This window comes from Muntiacus reevesi, chromosome 2 (genome assembly GCF_963930625.1).
Source record: "Muntiacus reevesi chromosome 2, mMunRee1.1, whole genome shotgun sequence".
NCBI classification, from domain to species: Eukaryota; Metazoa; Chordata; class Mammalia; order Artiodactyla; family Cervidae; genus Muntiacus; species Muntiacus reevesi.
In genome coordinates this window covers 122,975,718-122,995,561 of record NC_089250.1, presented here as the reverse complement: position 1 = coordinate 122,995,561, position 19,844 = coordinate 122,975,718, and the positions used below count along the sequence as shown (strand labels likewise).

At 36.8% G+C, this 19,844-nt stretch overlaps 1 protein-coding gene across 6 annotated transcripts in view; it reads right to left on the bottom strand.

Annotated features, from left to right (window-relative positions):
- The window catches only part of ZFAND4 (zinc finger AN1-type containing 4), a 50,673-nt gene extending 31,131 nt beyond the window's left edge, over positions 1-19,542 (bottom strand). For 5 of the 6 annotated variants that reach the window (XR_010661535.1, XR_010661534.1, XM_065922795.1 and 2 more), the window contains exons 1-2: positions 19,138-19,529; positions 13,624-13,924 (exon numbers count right to left, since the gene is read on the bottom strand). Coding sequence is in view for 4 of the 6 variants with exons in the window: in XM_065922795.1 (XP_065778867.1) it covers positions 13,624-13,807 (184 nt within the window). In the remaining 2 variants the exon portion in view is untranslated. Of the gene's footprint in view, positions 1-13,623; positions 13,925-19,137 lie in introns of all 6 variants that reach the window. The other variant, XM_065922793.1, reaches the window with a different exon arrangement.
- Between the last annotated feature and the right edge of the window lie 302 nt (positions 19,543-19,844).

Here is a 19,844-nt window from a genome sequence, read left to right as displayed (position 1 = left end):
ATTGTATAGCATTATTGTGTTAAAGAAAAAAAAAACTTTAGAACAGGAGTAAAGACAAAGTTACAACACTGCTTAGATTAACTCCTATAATCACTATTAACAGAATTTAGCTATCAGTTAGCAAGCTAAAAATATAGGAGGTTGACAAGCAAGACAGGATGGCAAGAATTGTGCAAGACTGAGTTGAGGTCCTGACGGCCACCTGAGTTGCTGGATGACCTTGAAAAAGTCATCAACCTCTGTGACTCTTAACCTCCTCACTTGCACATTAAAAAATACTAGGGTTCCTTCTACTATGAACACTTTTAGAATCTCAAATATACAAAGCAAATCATATTCCTTTAATATAGAGTGGCCAGATTTAGCAAATAGAAATATGGCATCCCTCTTTAAAGGTGGCCCTTTGCCTTTAAGCCTCAACTCTTAACTTCTTACAACTATATTCAGAAAAATTAATTCCTATTAAACAAACATGTCTTCCCAAAAGACAGATTCCATATATATGATTTTTCCGTTCAGTGTTTTTAGAACTTTTCACAAATTCAAATATTTGTTTATGATAAAAACAACAACTTATTAAGAAGACAACACAGAAATATACAAAAGAAAATTAAAACTACATGCTGTCCTAAGTCCAGTAAAATCTACATTCAATATTTGGGGTAAATTTCCTTTAAAAACTTATTCTTTTTAATAAAATGGGAACATACTTTGAGTATAAACAGTTTTCACTTAATATACTGCATTTATCTTTGATATCAATAAATGAAAATACACATTGTATAATGACTAGATGGCATTCCAATATATGTTTCTGTCATAAGCTTTATTTACCCAGTCCATTACTAAGATATATTTTCACACATCCAATTTTTTACTGTTACAAAAAAAACTATAATAATATACAAGTGTACATGTATCTGTGAATGTGTGTGCATCTGTGTGTGTGTGTCTTGGTCTACTTAGGCTGCTATAACAAAATACAACAGACTGGGTGGTTTAAACAACAGAAATTTATTTTTTCACAATTCTCAAGGCTGGGAAATCCAAAATCAAAGCATAAGTTTCATTCTGAAACCACTTCTCTTAGCTTACAGGTGGCTAACATTTTTCTAAAAACAGCTTATAGGTGGCTGACATTTTTCTGTGTGCTCACGTTTTCTTCTTTATGAGCATGTCCAGAAAAAAGAATTCCCAAGTATCTCTTCTAAAAAGGGCACTATGCCAATTAAGGGCGGGGGGATCCTTACACTTATAACCTCATCTAACCGTGATAATGACTCAAACGTGTTTCCTATGTCTTTTTTAGAATTTTCACACAGATACTTGTATGTTTGAGAACATGTTCATATCTATATTTATAAAATAAACCCAGAATCAACAGCAATTATGGATAATTAAAGACAGTGGTGGGCCATAGCTCCCCTCTTCCAATACTTTCTCCCAAGATAGTACAGAACAAAAAGAAGAGAAGTGAATCTACGCAGAAACTATGCCCTCAGCCCTCATAATTTGAAGACTGAGAATGTCTAAACTCCAAATGACTGGAAATAAAAAGGGGCAATCTGTCTGTCCCAGAGTGGGAAGTCTTATACTCCTGCCCCTGCAAGGCTGATCAAGAAAAATTATGGAGAAGTTAATGCTCATGGTGGTATACAAGTTCAATACAAAACCATCACAAAGAAGACGGAGGCATTTTAAGTCTGAAAAGTCTACAAAAAGGACTCACACCAGAAAACTGCCTGCAAGTAAAGGACTTTTAAGGACAAACAATTTGAGGGAACTTCTATAGGAGGCAAAAAGCAAAAAAGGAAGAGCATCCATTAGTAATTTCCGTGTTCAGGGGGAAAAGAAACAATGGGTAAAAACTTAGAGTCCTGCAGGTAAAAAGATAACCACAAAACTGGAGAAACTCATTTCTCCCCACCATCACCACAAAACAGACATAAAACATCTATGTAAATATCTGGACATTGATAAACTGGTAGAGTACCATTAAACAGAATCTGTAGAATACCTGAATATCACAAAAATCAAGAGGAGAAAAAATAACAAATCCACAGAAAGTTAGTAGTAAAATCTAAAAAAATGAAATTCCGTACCTATCAACCAAGGTAAATTTTACCCAGAACAATAACCATGAAGCAAAACTGTAAGGCCATACCCTAAACATACTAAAGCATCTGAAATATTCAATACTCTGAATCAGAAATTCAAAAATTAAGGACAGAAAATGTCCAAAAAGGTAGAGGAGATAAAATGATTGCTGACAGAACTCAGAAAAGATAACTGACAGTTCAAGCAAAAAAGATAACTGACGGTGCAAGCTAAAAGAAAAACAATGTATTGTGGAGTTTACAACATATGTAAAGAAAATGCGTGACAATAATAGCGTAAAGGCCATAAGGGGAGATATGAAAGCAAACTATTGTAAGGTTCTTGCAAGATATGTGAAATGGTATATCACTTGAAGACAGAAAATAAGTAAAGATGTATATTACAGACCAACAAAGCAACAGCTAAAATAGTAGGGCAAAGAGTTATAATTGATAAGCCAACAAAGGAGAACAAAATAGAATAACAAATACTCAATTTATTCAAAACAAATGTGGAAAAGAGGGAAAAGGGAATAAAGAACAAATGGAACAAATAGAAGACAATAAAATAACAAACTAAAATCTAATCACAACTACAGTAATCTTAAATGAAGTGGTCTAAATTATGCTGAAAGTTAAAAGCAAACACAGATTGGATTAACTAGAAATAAAAACAAAACTCAATTATATGCTGCCTGCAAGAAACAGACATCTTAAATATAAAGACATGAATAAATTAAAAGGACAGAAAAACATTTTATGCTGACTACTAATCAAAAAATTCTGAACTGATGATATTAACATCAGATACGGTGGATTTTAGGGTAAAAATTATTACCAAGGATAAAGAATTTCATCTCACAATAATGAAGAGGTCAATAAACTCAAGAGGACATACAATCCAAAAAATGTATGCACTTGATTACAGAGCTTCAAACCACATGAATCAGAGGGTGATAGAATTGGAAGGAGAAAAAGACAAATCCACAATTCTAGTTGGAGATTTCAATATTCCTCTCCCAAAAGTTCACAGAATAAGTAAATATACAGAATATATACAACACTACCACATAAATTGATCTGATTGACATTTGTAGAACACTGCACACATCAATAACAGGATGCATACTCTTCTCAAGTGCATAGGTAACATTTACCAAGATAGACAATATTCTGGACCACAGAACAAGTTCCTAAATTTTAAAAGAATCAAAATTATGCAGAATTATAAGCCAATGTAAGAAAAATTTCTAGAAATTCCCCAAATTTTTAAAAACTAAGCAATATATTTCAAGATAACCCATGAATCAAAAAAGGTATCAAAAGGAAAATTAGAAAATAATTTGAACCAAATGAAAATGAAAGCACAACATATCAAAATGTATGGAATACCAAGAAGACAGTAGTACTTAGGAGGAAACAAAGCACTAAATACCAACATTTCATAAGAAGAAATGAATCATATCAATAACCGTGGTCTCAAGAAATTATAAAAAGAGTAAATTAAATCCAAAGTAAGCCAAAACATTAATAAAAATCAAAAGAGAATTCAATGAAATAGAAAAAAGAAAAACAGGAGGAAAAAAATCAAAACAAAATCTGATTCTTTAAGAAATTCATTAAAATTAACAAAGGCTAATTTGTTAAATAATATGCAAGTTACCAGTATTAGGGATAAAAAGGGTAACATCATTACAGACTGACTACACAGATATTGAAAGAATAAGGGAATATGAACTCTATGCCAATAAAATTTAACAACAGATCAACAAAATCCTTGAAAGATACAAACTACCCAAACTCACTCAAGAAGAAAAAGATAACCTAAATAGCCCTATACTTATTAAAGAGAGAGCTTCACATCTGACGCTATAACACCAATTCTACTCTATCTAAAAACTGCAAAGGAAAGAACAGCCCCAACTCATTCAGTGAGGACACTACTGCCCTACCAAAACCAAACACAACATTACAAAATAAAATTAATATTCTTCATGAAAAAAAGATACAAATATTCCGACACAGTCTTAACAAAACTTAACAATATATTAAAAAGATAATACAAAAAAAAAAAAGATACCACAACATGTTCAAGTAAAGGAAATTCCAGAAATGCTAGTTTAATATTTTAAAAATCAATGTAATTGGGACTTCCCTGGCAGTCCAGTGGTTGAAACTCTGCTATTAATGCAAGGAGCACAGGTTTGATTCCTGATTGGGAAACTAGTCCTGCCTGCTATGGTGCGACAAAAACAACAAAAAATCAACGCAAGTGAACCTTTACAGGAAAATATGGAAGAAATTTTTTGTGATCTCAGATTGACATATCCTTAGATATGATATCCATTTTCATATTCATAAATTGGACTTCAGCAAAATTAACTTTTTTGCTCTTCAAAAGATACTGTTAAGAGAATAAAAAGACAAACCACAGTCTGGGAGAAAAATCTCAGCAAAATGTGTATCTGATTAAAAACTTGTATTTGGAATAAAGAATACTTAAAACTCGACAGTAAGAAAACAACCAACCAGACTTATTTAATGGGTAAAAAAAATGAATAGACACTTTAACAAAGAATATATAAGGATGGCAAATAAGTTCATGAAGATGCTCAATATCACTAATCATTAGGGAAATGCAAATTAAGTCATAATGAGATATCACTGCATACCTACTAGAATGACTAAAACAAGACCGACTATACCAAGTGAAGGATATAAAGAAAAACAATATTCCTGCTTCTCCCCAACTGCATCCTCTTTACTCCACTCAGGGGTAATCAATGTTCTGAATGTGGTATGATTTATTCCTCTGCTTTTTGTTAGTGCTTTACTTCTAGTGATAGTGGGGGTTTTTTTGCCCCTTTCAGACCTTTATTTAAGTAGAATCATAGTGTGTTATCTGTCTTGCTTTTTTTTAATTCACCATTGTTCTTAATTTATCCATGCATGTACAAAGCTACTACTTCATTAGTTTTCCTTGTTGTCAACTACTTCACAGAATTTGATTGTGCCATATGACACAAATATTTACATATACCACAACTTACACATTCTAGCATAGTCATTCAACTTGTTGCTAGATTTCTGACATTATCAACAAGACTACCAGGGATATGCCTCCATAAGGCTTGTTCACATGTTTAACTTTGAAATGTATTTTACAAAACAACTTTACTAATACACACACACCAGCTTTCTTCGGGTTAGTTTTTCCTGGTATATCTTTCTCAATTCTTCTGTTTTCAACATTTTGAGGTCCTTTTATTTTAGATTAGGTCTCTGGCAAACAGCATTTCATATGATTTTTTAAAAAAACAGTCTGCTAATAGCTTTTCAATTAGAAAGTTGTATCCATTTTACCTTGTGGGGATTACTGACATATTTCTATTCATTTTTACTACCTTATTTTGTGCATTCTAATTGCTCTGCTTTAACTACTTGCCTCCTTTATGTATTAATTCTGAATGATTGGAAAAGGTGAGGCACTTCTGTCATTTTGAAATTAATTCTATTGCTAATCTCAAGTGATTAATTTAGAAATTTAAATGATCATATTTAACAAAATAAAGTCTAAAGCTAATCACATTTTTATCCTCCTCATGAACAATGCTGACAGCCTTAATGACTTCCGTTATGAACAATTTCACCTTGATTTGCATGCCAGTTACTAAGATTTTAATTCAATGTTTTCAAACCTTCAAATACTGCTTTTTAAGTACATGTTTATTTAGATTTTTCCACAAATATGCCATTCCATCTTGCATCATCAACTTCCTTTAGGGATTATATGCATTCTAAGATATATCTTTCAGAAGTCCCTTTGGCAAGAATTTGTTGTTAGGAAATTCAAGCTTTGTTTTTGTCTGGAAATGTCTTTGTCTTCACCCTTGAAAGTTAAATTCAACTCTAAGTAGAAACTGTTACTTTTCTCAGCACTATGAAGATAATATTCCACTTTCTTCTGGTTTCTATTATTGTTGCTGAAAAATCAATTGTCATGCCCAGATCTTGGTTTTTAATACCATACTCCAAAAAGAGGAACCAGAGCTTCTTGAAGAAATGGTTAGTTCTAAGATAGGGCAAAATGTATACAGGATGATCCTAGAGCATCTTGCAATACCAGAAAGCAGGTGGGAAAACAAAACAAAAAAACACAGTGGTTGTGGGGTGTGGAGAACAAAGATTTACATCGGAGCCAACCTCCCACTCTGCTTAGATACACCTGAACTCGTAATGTCAATAATTTATCTCATCAAATTTTTTCTTCCTGTTTCTTCTATACCGCACATGACTTTTTATAGAGCCCCAAGTTGGTATAAGATTCAAAGACAATTGTACACATAAATACCATGCTTACCATAAATATTCTACTACTCTGACCACCTGCAATTAAATTCACAATTAATAATAAAATGAAACTCTTTAATTCCCCTAAGTATGGAAATAAAAGTGTACTTCCAAAACTTCAGGGGTCAAACAAGACACAAGGAAACATGAAAAATTTAAAAACACTAGGACTTTAAAAACACAATAAGACACTGAAATGTTGTAAAGTGATTGGCCTCCAACTAATAAAATAATATTTAAAAAAAAAAAAAAACACAATAAGAAAACAACTTAATTTTAAAAAATGGGCAAAGATTGAATAGGAACTTTACCAAAGAAGATGTAATCAATAGGCAAATAGAAATATGCTCAAAATCATTAGTTAGGGAGATGCAAATTAAAACCACAATGAGGTTATCACCAGTATCTATTAAAAGGGCAAAAAAGAAACAAAAACACCCAGACAATACCATGTTCTGATGATACAGAGCAACTAGAACTTTTAGACACTACTCACAGGAATACAAAATGGTACAGCCATTCTGGAAAAGTTTGGCAGTTTCATATTAAGTTAAAAAACCACTTACAACACAACTCAGCAGTTCTACTCCTAAATACTGACCCAGGTGAAATGAAAACTTATGCACCCATAAAAAACTGTCATGAAACTTAAAAATGGCTTTATTCAAAATCACCAAAAAGTGAAGGGTCCCTGAACTTAAGAATGAATAAGTATAATATATCCATACAATGGAACACTATTCAGACATAAACAGAATGACCTACTGATACACAGAACAATATGAATAAATCTCAAATGTATGTGTATTATGTATAAGCAAAAGAAAGCTGACTCAAAAGGTTACATACTATTGTATACAGTTATACGACATTTTGGAAAAGGTAAAATTATGAGAACAAAAACACATTAGTAGATGCCAGGTACCAGGTTTGAAGGAAAGTTGACCACAAAGGCACACTAGAATTTTGGTGGGTGATGGAACTGTTCTATACCTTGATCATGGTGGTAGTTTTATGACAGTAACGTTTGTCAGTACTGACAGAACTATTAATATAGACCAGCTATGGGATGAACTGTGTCCCCCAAGAGTTCATATGCTTAAGTTCTAACCCTCAGAACCTCAGCATCTGACCTTACTTGTAGAGAGAGTCTTCACAAATTAATCAAGTTAAAATGAGGTCATTAGGGAGGGCCTAATTCAGTATGATTGGTGTCATTATAAAAAGGGGAAATCTGGAGATAGACACAGACATACACAGGGAGATGTAAAGAGATTGGGGTGATGCTTCTACAAGTTAAGAAACAAAAAAAAACTGCCAGAAAACTACCAGAACCTAGGCAAAAGGCATGTTATGGATTTTCTCTAAGAGCCCTCAGAAGGAACTAATAATACCAACACCCTGATCTTGGACTTTAAGCCTCTGAATCTGTGAGACAATAAATTTCTATTCTTTAAGCCACTTGGTTTGTGGTACCTTGTTATGGCAGCCCTAGAAAACGAATATAATACTAGAAATAGTGAATTTTACAATATGCAAAATTGTTTTTCATAATATATAAAATTGCACTTATATCTTCACTAAAAAATGGAGTAAAAGAGTTTGCTAGATCTTGGAGACAAATGAAAACACGTTGTATTATTGGTCAGAATATTGGGAGTGAGTATAAACTACAAAAAGTGATTAAATCATATACAAGCAACTCATGCAGCTCAATACCAGAAAAATAAACAACCCAATCAAAAAACGGACCAAAGAACTAAACAGACATTGCTCCAAAGAAGACATACAGATGGCTAACACATACATGAAAAGATGCTCAACATCACTCATTATCAGAGAAATGCAAATCAAAACCACAAAGAGGTACTATCTCATGCCGGTCAGAATGGCTGCCATGAAAAAGTCTACAAGCAATAAATGCTGGAGAGGGGTGGAGAAAAGGCAACCTTCCACACTGCTGGTGGGAATGCAAACCAGTACAATCACTATGTAGAACAGCGTGGAGACTCCTTAAAAAACTGGAAATATAACTGCCATACAACCCAGCAATCCGACTGTTGGGCATACACACCCAGGAGAGCAGAACTGAAAGAGACACAGTACCCCAATGTTCACTGCAGCACTGTTTACAATAGCCAGGACGTGGAAGCAACCTAAATGTCCAGCGGCAGAGGAACGGATAAGAAGTTGTGGTATATATACACAATGGAATATTACTCAGCTATTTAAAAAAATACATTTGAGTCAGTTCTAATGAAGTGGATGAAACTGGAGCCTATTATACAGAGTGAAGTAGGTCAGAAAGAGAAACACCAATACAGTATATTAACACACACATTATATACATATATGAAATTTAGAAAGACAGTAATGACAAACCTATATGCAAGACAGCAAGAGACACAGATGTAAAAACAGACTTTTGGACTCTGTGGGAGAAGGGGAGGGTGGGATTATACAAGAAACATGTATATTACCATATGTCAAACAGAAGACCAGTGCAAGTTCGATGTATGAAGCAGAGCGTTCAGAGCTGGTGCTCTTGGACAACTCTGAGGGATGGGGTGGGGAGGAAGAGGAGAAGGGGGCTCAGGATGGTGGGACACATGTACACCCATGGCTGATTCATGTGATGCATGGCAAAAACCACCACAATATTGTAAAGCAATTAACCTCCAATTAAAATAAATAATCTTTTTTAAAAAGTGATAAAATGTATCCAATCCTATATCTAACAGAGCCCTTAACATAATTTTTAAATAGTAAAATAAATATTTTTAGCAAAACAAACACTGAGAATTTAATGTCAACAAAATTCAACTTATGAAAACTTGTAGGATTTGGCTAACACAGTTCTTGGAAAGAAATTTTAAATTATAAATGGCTACATTTAAAAGAAAGTTTAGACTTCCAGTCTTAGGTAAAACATGTAAAGGGCATGTAAACTGCCACTCTCATCCTTACAATAAGAAGAGCGTTGAACAAACAAATTCAACAACTTTTCTTGGAGCCACCAGAGATATGAGGCAGGATGGCAAACCACCACCTCCAAATCTACAGATAAGAAAATCCAGAGACTTACAGCCAAGATCTGCTTACCTGAAGCAGAAGCCTCCAGAGACACAAGCTGGAAGGAAAATTTAAATGGTAGTTTCATGATCTGGTAAAGGCTGAGTATGGGCTAACATGTGACTGAGGAATCCCTGAAGTCATAGGCTTAGTGGAACTGTAACACTTTTGAGAGTTTTATCTCTAGAAACTCCATGAGGTTCTTACTCAGGAGTCAAGAAAGATTCCCCTATAGCTCAGGCAGAGGGAGGGGGACATAAACATTATGAAAAATCCCAGAGCATGGAGGCCAACTCACTTTATTAAGGGCTGATCCCACCAATATCCAATATCCAAGGATATTGCAGTGATTTCAGACTCCTCTAGCCTTGCTTTTTCACCTAAGTGATTATATGGTGGGGAAGGTAAGAAGCTAAGAAACACTTTGCCCCAGACACATGGGCCCACTAAAAGATTGAGATTTAATCATTAGACAGCAGTTTCCCCTACCCAATACCTTACCACCACACTAACAGGATTCTAGTATAAGATTACAACAGAAAGAGCTATTAAGCACACAGATTCTTTCTATGGAGGAGTTCTCAGGGAAACCCAAAGAGAACAGAGGAGGCAAAACAAGGAAACTAGAGGAACTTGAAGCCTTACAGAAAGACAGTGTAATACTGGCACAGGGAGATATATCAGGTGATTAACAGTTGTGTATATATATAAATAATAGATGACAGGTATGAAATTAGTGAGAAGAGACTAGACTTAATTCAGTAAGTGGTATTTGTATAACTAATTATTTATAAAGTAAAAAAAAAAAATGGATGCCTACTTGATACTGTATGGGGCAAAATAAAGTAGGTTAAATTGAACTCATCCCAAACCACGCCTAAAATGTCACTTATTTTCTGCATAAGTTACATGTCTACTGCATGTCACGATGAGGGCTCTGCTCACTATAGCCACTCAGCAACTCAGGCTGATAGAGACTTCCATTCATAGCTCACTGGTCAGAACTATTAACATGGTCCCATCTACTCATAAAAATGGCCAGGAAAACAATCCTATCCCATGAACAGAAATCTTTATTAGGAAGCAGTAATGCCAATGACTTGATGGCAAGCCCAGGGAACCTACTGCCCACGGCAATAAAGAACCAGTTGAGAATAATTCCTTACATTTCTTGGCACATTTTTTCTTTCCAAATTCCTATTCTCTGAGTACTATGTACTCTTCTCTACAGATTACTGCTCTATGTAACGATAAGCTCCAAACAATTTCCCTTCTCTGGAAACTCAAGAGAACTAAATCACATCTCTTCCCAAGGGCACAGCATTTATATTCTTCAGCATGTATTGCACTATCTCCATAGACTAAAAAAAGCACAGATGCTCGGCTAAGTGCTTTTCATTCAATTCATCCGATCCTGAGAAAAATTCTTTGAAATAGGTATTATTATTATTATTCCCATTTTAAATTAGCACAATTGAGGTAAAGAGAGGGTGATTTATTCAGTTGGTAATCTGAAATCAGGCAGTGTGGCTTCAGTGCTCCTGTCCCATCAAAGCCCATTTAAATTCCCTTGTAGGTACTGTTCCTTTCTCATTAAGCCTCATCATTTCTATCCAGCACACTCCATCAACCCTTTCTCTGCAGTCCTCTCCATCTACCCTCTTATCTTCTATGATGCTCTAGTTCCCAGCTTCCTAAAGCTGCCCAACAGGAAAAACAGTCCAGCAGAACCACAATTTTCTTGAATAAATAAACCAAGCAGTGTCACCCTGTCCTCCAATCCTACCTATTCCATATTCCTCTATCTTGGGAAAGACTGATCCAAAATGTTATTCTCAAATGTTGTCCAGGGTAGAAATAGAAAGATCACCTATTAAAGGATTAAAATATATTTTACATGAAGGAATCCCTCTTGAAGCCTCCTGAAGAAGAGTGACTGTCCCTGTCCACATGCTGCAAGGAGTTACCAAAGCTTAAAGAACAGGAAGGAAAGAAGGGGTGAGGACTGTAAGGATGGGGAATGGGAACAGGAATTAAGATCTACTGACCACTAGAGGTGCCTCCCACCTTTCCTTCCCTTGATGATGGTCCAACCCTTGGCATAGAGAGTTGATCTTAGGTCTCCAGGTACCTGAGTGAATTGCTCACAAGTGGGTGAGTCTCAGGTGTGAGTTTTTCTTCTTCTGATTGCTAAGAAGAAATCAAGTTGCTTCTCTGATTGCTAAGTATGCTGATCCTGGTTTGGAGGCATTTCCAGCCTAAGCGAGGAACACAGTGACATTTTCTGTAATAAGGATTATCTCTCCTCTCAGGTGGTGCAGTGGTAAAGAATCTGCTTGCCAATGCAGAAGACACAAGAGACTCAGATTCAATCCCTGGGTCGGGAAGATTCCATGGAGAAGGAAATGGCAACCCATTCCAGTATTCCTGCCTAGGAAATCCCATGGACAAAGGAGCCTGAAGGGCTACAGTCCATGGGGTTGCAAAGAGTGGGACGTGACAGCACACAAAGCATGACCACTAGTGGTAAGTGCTATGAACCGAACTGTATTCCCCCAAAATTTGTATCTCGAAGTCTAAATCCCAAAGTGATGGCATTTGGAGATGTGACCTTTGGGAGATTATTAGGTTTAGATGAGGTCATGAGGGTGAGGCCCTTGTGGCTGGATCCGCATCCTTATAAGAAGAGATGCCCATGTGAGGACTGAAAACAAACCTATCGACAGGACAGGAAGAAAGCCTCACAAGAACCTAACCATGCTGGTACCCTGATCTCAGACTTTCGGTTTCTGGAACTGTGAGAAAATAAATTTCTGTTGTTTAAGCCTCCTACTCTATGGTATTTTGTTATGACAGCCCTATCAGACAAAGACAGTAGAGATTTTATGTTACCTCATTTAATCTCCCAACAAGTATATTTGTTTTGTATGTCTAAACTAGGATTCAACTGTCTAATAACTACAAAGTACAGAGATTTTATCCTGACAATGTCTCCTACATCTTGGCTCTTGTCCAACCCTGTCAGTAAATAGTTCCCTTGAATGCGTCTCTAATCTTCCCTAAACCCAAATTTACTCTTCTGACATTAAGATAACTAAACAGGATTCCCTCCAGAGTGCTTTAGCTGCACAGAGATTATGCATGAAAGCAAGAAAATAATGCAGAGATTATTTAGAACACAAGAGGTTTTTTTTTTTTAAATCCTAAATCCTCCTGCTCCTAAAAAGTTACCAGTACAACATCATATAAATAAAAAAGCAGAACAAAGTCAAAAATGAACTATTATTCAGAAGCTCAAATACCAAGATCCTTGACTTTACGAAGATAAAAAATTCCAATCTTCCTCATCTTTCTTTAATTCTGAACTTAAACTGGGCTAGAGGGCAATGCTAGTTTCTGCCTTAAATTATAAGCTAGTTCTAGCTGGCTCAAAATGCAAAGACCCATTTAGTGTTACATAGAACAATTTTCTAGTCTTTACTATATTTTAACAACGGTAAATGGCAAAAAAAAAAAAAAAAAAAAAAAAAAACACTTCTTTCAGAAATCTGCCAACGAAAAAGACTAATTTTTAACACGAAGTAACTCATAACACTTTTCACAAATACACCAGTCAAAAAAAAAGATATTATACAACATTCAGTATCCCACTATACTAAGGAAACTTCAAATCTATGTAAATGTACACCAAAACTCTCCACAGAAAATCTCCACATTAAAAAAAAAAAAGGTATTTGCAAATCACTGTAAAAAAGTAAAAAGAGTCAGTAAATCATTACTGTAAGGCAGTTATGGCAGAATCTGCACATCATCATAACTTGCTGAAAAACCATTTTAAAATATTGTTTCACACCATTAACATAATGCCAGGGATTTGCTTCAAAAGAATCTGGTAGAAAGGGAAGATTGGGGGAAATGCAGGAATGGAAACAAGACAGTTCATGATAACTGCTGAGGCTGAATAGAGTATATAAGGATTCATTATCCAATTCTAATTCATGTATGTTTGACATTTCTCCACAAGAAAAGCTAAAAAGGTATTATATAATCTTGAAAAACAAATTTAATCCTCATATCCTAAAAATTAAAAAAAAAAGACTAGTACCTTCCAATCTTTGAATTTTCGCTTTCACCGAAATAATAGCTTCAAAGGGTGAAACTCTCAACTCAAAACAAGTTCCAGTCAGTGTTTCAATGAAGAGCTCCATGGTATCATAAAAAGGAAGTCTGTAGTAAAGTGGTCCCACGTTATCTTCATTGAAGAATGGAGGATCTTTTCTGTTATCCATTACTTTGACTTTTCTAATTCCTCTGGAATATGCTGTAGGCAACTGTATTCCAGTTCTAGCCAAATCAGCTTTGAACACTGGTTATATATATGGTTGCTCATGTTTTGAGTTTTATACCTAAAAAACAAGAATAATTTTTTTAACAAGCCCATGTGAAAGTCTCATTCCTCCACAAAGATTTTCTGAACAACTCTGGCCTATATCAATCTTCCAGACAGCCCAGAATTCATTTTAGTGCTTACTATGTCTACTCCTAAACTATTCATGACTGTCTTTGAAAGCAATGTCTACCAGTTAGAATGTAAGATTATTAAGAATAGGTATATTTGCTATACTTTATCTTACTAGAACTCAGCAGTTACTTATGTATACTGCATGCTGAACAATTATGTCTTCTTGTTAATGATATTTAAACCAATGACTTCAACATGTAGGTATATACTTGAAAAACTTTGAATGTTATGCACATCCTTTCCTGAAATACACAAATTACATTTATAACCCATATAAAGCATACTGCTGTAACCATTGTACATTTGAATCACACTGAATGGGTAAAACCTCCAAGTGGGAGAAGGATATCTGGAAGACGAGGTGAACAGAATGGGAACATGAGGGCAGTGCAAGAATCAAGAAGAAAAATGAAGGATATATTTTTTACTATTTTTTTTTGCCAAAGTATATATCACTGAACTCACTGCAATTTTCATTAACAATGTGAATAAGGGAGCACTTATTTTTTAAAACATGTGGTTTAATTAATAACCTATATCTCCATTCTATAGACATGATTTTCATAGGCATCTGAAATCCAGATACTAGACAGACACCTGAAATCCAACACATCCAAAACTAACCATCTTTTCTACAAACCTCCTTCTTGTCCTAGTCTCCATCTTGGTAAAGAGTACCACTATTAACCTAGTCACTCAAGCCAGAAATCTAGGAATCATTTTAGATTTTTTTTCACAATCCTCAAGGTATCCAGATGTGACCAATTCTAACAGGACAACTTAACATTTCTATAATACATGACCCTCTCCAACCTCACTGATTAGGACTTAGTTCAGGCCATAATTAGCTCTTAATGGAGAAATTTTGATAGCCAAGCTATCATCTTTGACTCCGGCCCTTCATTCTTCTGATCCACTCTATAATGTCAGTTATCTTTTTTTAAAAAAAAAGGAAAGTTTAATAAAAACTGAATTAAGGCATCATATCACATAGTTCAGAAATTATTTTATTCTTAATTATATTTAAGCAGGGGAAAAGGTCACACAAAATTTTTAAATCACATAATATTTGACTTTAGAATGCACTGCAGTGAAATCACTCATTCAGACTAAATGAGGAAAATGAACCTAAGATAACCTAAAGCCTAAATTTGATTTCTGTTTAAATAAACTAGTTTCAGAGCAGTTTTAGGTTCACAGCAAGATAAAGCAGAAAGTATAGAGTTCCTAGAAAGTACAGTCCCCAAGTACAGAGGAGAGTGAAAAAGCTGTTTTGAAACTCAACATTCAAAAAACTAAGATCATGGCATCCAGTCCCGTAACTTTATGGTAAACAGAAGGGGATAAAGTGTAAACAGTGACAGATTTTATTTTCTTGGGCTCCAAGATCACTGCAGATGGTGACCACAGTCATGAAATTAAAACACGCTTGCTCCTTGGAAGGAAAGTTATGACAAACCTAGACAGTGCATTAAAAAGCAGAGACATCACTTTACCAACAAAAGTCTGTATAGTCAAAGCAATGGTTTTTCCAGTAGTCATGTACAGGTGTGAGAGCTGGACGAGACAGAAAGCTGAGCTCCAAAGAACTGATGCATTCAAACTGTGGTGCTACAGAAGACTCTTGAGAGTCCCTTGGACTTCAAGGAGATCAAACCAGTCAATACTAAAGCAAATCAACCCTGAATTTCCATTGCGAGGACTGCTGCTGAAGCTGAAGCTCCAATACTTTGGTCACCTGATGAGAAAAGCCAACTCCCTAGAAAAGACCCAAATGCTGGGAAAGATTGAAGGCAAGAGGAGAGGCGGGCGGCAGAGGACGCGACAGTTACATAGCATTGGGAACTCAATGGGCATGAATTTGAGGAAACTCCGGGAGGCAGTAAAGGACAGGAAAGCCTGGAGTGCTGGAGTCGGTGGGTTGTAGAGTCAGACATGACTTAGCAACCGAACAACAGAGTTTCCATACACTCTTTGCCCGCACACACACACAGCCTCTCACTACCAACAACTTACATGAGAGTAGTGTATTTGTTACAATCGATGAACACATTGACACAGCAGCATCACTCAAGGCCCACAGTTCACATTAGGGTTCACTCTTCGTACTGCAAATTCTATTGATTGTAGTAACATCATTATAGTAACACACAGAACAGCTTCGCTGCCCTAAAAATCCTTTGTGGTTTGTCTCTTTATCCTTCTCTCCCTTCAATCCCTGGCAACCACTGATCTACTGATCTTTTTACCATCCCCACAGTTTTGCCTTTTTCTAAATGTCATACAGTTGGAATCATACAGTATGTAGCCTTTTCAGATTGGCTTCCTTCATTTAGTGATTTGCATTTAAGTTTCCTCTACGTTTTTTCATGGGTTGATATAGCCCATTTCTTTAGAGCACTGAAAAATATTTTGCTGCCTAAATGTATCAAAGTTTATTTATCCATTCACCTACTGAAGGACACATCTTGGTTGATGCCAGGTTTTGTCAATTATAAATAAAGCTGCTATAAACATCCATGTGCACATTTTTGTATGGACTTAAGTTTAAGACTTACTGGGGTAAATACCAATGAGTATAACTGCTAGATCTTATGGTAAATATAGGTTTAGTTTTTAAGAAACTGTCAAACTGTCTTCCAAAGTGGCTGTTCTATACTGTCTTCCCACCAGCAATGAATAATAGCTCCTACTGCTCTACTTCCTCATGAACATTTGATGTTGTCAGTGATCTGGATTCTGACCATTCTAACAGGCATGTAATGGTATCTCACTGCTTTCATTTGCATGCCCTTGATCACATGCAATGTAGAGCACAGCTATCTTTTTAAAATGTAGAACTGATCATGTTATTCCTTAGCTCAAAGGCCCCACAATGGCTTCCCACTGTCTACAGATTTGACTCCTTAGAAAGGCTCCCAAGCCCTACTTCATTTATACACATACCTCATTCCATCCTGCAATATCTGGCATTCTCTCTGCTAATCATTTGCACCTGCAGCTTCAGAATACATTGGTCTCTATATGTTGCTCCTGTTTTCCTCTCCTCACTGCCATCCCCACACCTGGCCACTTGACAAGCACCTATGACCTTTCAAGACTCAACTCAAACAGTAGCTAGTCCACAAAGCCTTTTACTCCCTTTCACACTCTGACCTCCATAATACATTGCACACATTACAATCAGTTTCATTTTTAAGATGGCTTTTTTACTCTACTTAACTGTAAGCTACTTAAGGGAGGGATTTACCACCCCATCACCTAACACAGTATTTTGTACATACTGGTGCACATTAAAAGGTTGTTCAATGAGAGAGTAAATAAATTTTCACCCTCTCAACTGATTTTTAGAGCAAAACTATAATACAGGGCTTCCCTTGTGGCTCAGCTGGTAAAGAATCCACCTGCAATGCAGGAGACCTTGGTTCGATCCCTGGGTTGGGAAGACTCTCTAGAGAAGGGATAGGCTACCCACTCCAGTATTCTGGCTCATATTTAATATAATGAAGTATATTTAATATAATTAATTGATAATTTCCCTACAATTAAGGAAACTGAATTGCATTGTGCATATACTGCAAAAGGTCCTGAAGATATGATGGAAGAAAAGCTTTTGCTGGCAGCACAGCTGCTTGAAGTGCTGTTATACTATTAAAATAATGACTGATAAAAATAATAACACAAAGTATTGTGTAATACTACTGCTGGCGATACTGCTGGCGATAGTGGTAAAAGACCATTACTTTCACATAAAAGCCAAATAAATGGCTGTATTGCTCAGCCTTAATACATTCACAGGCCTGTAAAAATAACGAATGTATAAAATGAACCCCTAACCCCTTTTTCCATCTCACTGAAATGACTGCTTTTGGATTCAAAATACGGTTTTGGATAGAATGTGGATTCTTTAGAACATACTTATCATGCTGTATCAAATAAGAACATACTACAGAATTATCAATGTCTGTACCCTCAAAGAGCACTTCTATCTACATAGTAAGAGATCTAGTAACAGAGGTCAGGAGTCAGGAATATTAAACTGAGCACTAGAAAAATAAAGCCATGGGTGACCAGTGCCTGCCCAAGGAATTCAGAGACAAGACATAAAAAGCATTTCTTTCACCACAGTAGTCTTCCACAGCAATACCCTGAATATAACAAGGGGTAACATAAAGACAAATTTAGAAACCCTTCATCTACAATGAGAATGGATACAGTAATTATGGTAACTTACAAGAGCATTACTGGTACTAGAATACTACCAAAAATTTGGGTCCTAATCATGCAGTAATTTTCAAAATCCAAAAAGAAGCAAGACTGGTAATCAAACTCGAAACTGAAATGTATGCCTCTAAGAAATAATTACACCTTTCCTCAGCAATAGAAATCACTGCATCAGGACACTTTCTGAAAGTTGTGCGTGAATATGCTTGACTGAGCTTATTATGGAACCTTAAGATGTTGGAAAATGAGGGGCAATGAAGAATCAAAAACAGGATGGAACATGATACAAGGACAGCTTAAAAGAAAAAAAACAGAAGAGGAAAAACGAAGAATGCAGGGGGGAAAATTACTTCCAGAATTTTTACCAATAACTAAAAAAAAAACATACCTAGCTATTAAGAGTAATGACAGCAATCATTTCTTTTTTTTTAGCAATCATTTTTAAATCAATTTCCAAAACATTTATCTCTTGTCTTCTGAAAAAGTTCTTAAAATACCACCACCACAGATGTAAGGGAAATGAAAGACAGGTAATGCAGGAGCCATGCTAAATAACTAATTTCAGTAACTCAAAATCAGCTTTATCCTCTCTGTTCTAAAGAGTACTAGTCATATAAAAGCAGTTCTTTTAAACTCTTCTCCCAACATGAAGAGATTCAGCATATTACGCAGCCCTTAAATATACCAACTTTTAATTAACTGTTTTTACTAATGTCTGGAAATATCCTTAAGTTTTAAATATAAGCTTCCAGAATTACATTCACCACATCACCCATATGTACCCTAAGCTCTGAAATCAATTTTCTACGGGATTGGGACATTCTTCGGAGCCAAAGCCTTCAAAGTACGGACATTTGAAGAGGACGGAATCACCTGCGCAGCCCGTGCTCCTCCAGGATAAACTCCGGCTACCCAGAGGCACTGGCCCGATCAGGACCGCAGAGGTCAGGCTCCGCGTCAGAATCGGCAACTCGAAGGGCAGCACCTGTCTGGCGGGGCGGGCACCCCGCGTCGCGCTCGCGGGGGGACGTAAAGTGGAGACAGTCTCCTCCGCCAAAGCAGCCCACCGCGCCGGTCTCGGGGCAGCGGCGGCGGAGGGGGGGCAGCCAGGCCAGCGACAACAGCGCGGCCCGACTCAGCGGCCCGCGACCCTGGGCGCCCTCCCCATTCAACCCGCTCGCCCTCACCGGCTCTCTTCCACTCGCTCGCCGGCCCGCAGGCCTCTAGGGAGGCGCGGCCCCACGAGCGACTCTGTGGCAGGTACAGACGAGCAACGCTCCGCCGCCGCCGCCGCGACCCCGCCCCTTTGTGACACCACGTACCAATCGCTCGCCGACGCTCGCGTCGCCCTCCAATCAGTGGGGTCGGGGGCGGGACCTGACCGCCGGATGCCGGCGGTTGCTCGGAAGCCCAGGCTTCCTTCGCGTTCGGTGGTAGTTGTCGGTTAGGAGAAGCCCGGATGTTAATCCTTTATTACTAACAGTGGCCGCCTGACTAGGGCCAAAGCGGGAGGCAGGAGACCAGTCGCACAGCCTTCTGGGAACAATAGGGTTGGCCTCTGGCCGGACAAGGGTGTGGAC